We start from the raw sequence: 980 nt of genomic DNA, 5'->3' as shown, positions 1-980 counted from the left end.
CCGCCATAACGCGCCCCGCGCCGCCGGACCCCTGGCACTTCTACACCACCCTGCGCGCCGTCAACCCCGCGCCCTACGCCGCCTGGCTCCGCTTCGGGAGCTGCGTGGACGGCGGCAGCAGCAGCGGCGGCGGCGGCGGCGGCGGCGATGACGTCACCGTCTGCTGCTCCTCCCCGGAGCGCTTCCTGCGCGGCGGCCGCGGCGGCCTGCTCGAGGCGCGCCCCATCAAGGGCACCGCCCCGCGGCGCCCCGACGACCCCGCCGCCGACGCCGCGCTCGCGGCGGCGCTGGCGGGGTGCGAGAAGGAGCGGGCGGAGAACCTCATGATCGTCGACCTCTTGCGCAACGACCTCGGCCGCGTGTGCGAGCCCGGCAGCGTGCACGTCCCGGGCCTGATCGAGCTCGAGTCCTACGCCACAGTCCACCAGCTCGTCTCCACGGTCCGCGGCCTCCGCCGTGCCGGCGTCGGCGCCGTCGCCGCCGCGCGCGCCGCATTCCCGGGCGGCAGCATGACTGGGGCGCCCAAGGTGCGCAGCATGGCCATCCTGGACGATCTGGAGGGCGCGCCGCGCGGCGTGTACTCGGGCTCCCTCGGCTTCTTCTCGGTCAACGGCACGTTTGACCTGAACATCGTGATCCGCACCGCCGTCTTTGCGCACGGCCTCGCGCGCATCGGGGCGGGCGGGGCGGTGGTCGTGCAGAGCGAGCCGGCGGCGGAGTACGATGAGATGCGGCTCAAGGCGGCCGCGCTGCTGAGGGCGTTTGGCATGTGCGACGCCGGCGCGGCGGCCGGTGGCGGATCATCCGCCGTGGCGGCCCCGGTAGTGTTGGGCGAGGCGGACGAGGAGGAGGGGAAGGAGGAGGAGGTTCAGGGCAACGCGGCTGTGGGCGAAGAGCTGCTGTTAATGGGGAAGGGGAGGGCTGGGGTCGGGGCTGGGGCCTGCGAGACAGCAGAAGCTGCGGCGGTCGTGGCTGGGGTC

The 980-nt window shown here is 74.5% G+C and overlaps 1 protein-coding gene across 1 annotated transcript in view; it reads left to right on the top strand.

The window, feature by feature from the left end:
• The window catches only part of MNEG_0256 (hypothetical protein), a gene marked incomplete at both ends in the record, with an annotated part of 5,033 nt that overhangs the window by 3,288 nt on the left and 765 nt on the right, over positions 1-980 (top strand). The window contains one exon of the mRNA XM_014051258.1: positions 101-884. Coding sequence (XP_013906712.1) covers positions 101-884 — 784 coding nt within the window. The remainder of the gene's footprint in view (positions 1-100; positions 885-980) is intronic.

This window comes from Monoraphidium neglectum (genome assembly GCF_000611645.1).
Source record: "Monoraphidium neglectum strain SAG 48.87 unplaced genomic scaffold scaffold00018, whole genome shotgun sequence".
Lineage (NCBI taxonomy): Eukaryota > Viridiplantae > Chlorophyta > Chlorophyceae > Sphaeropleales > Selenastraceae > Monoraphidium > Monoraphidium neglectum.
The sequence above is the reverse complement of the archived record's forward strand: the minus strand, read 5'-3'. Positions and strand labels throughout refer to the sequence as shown.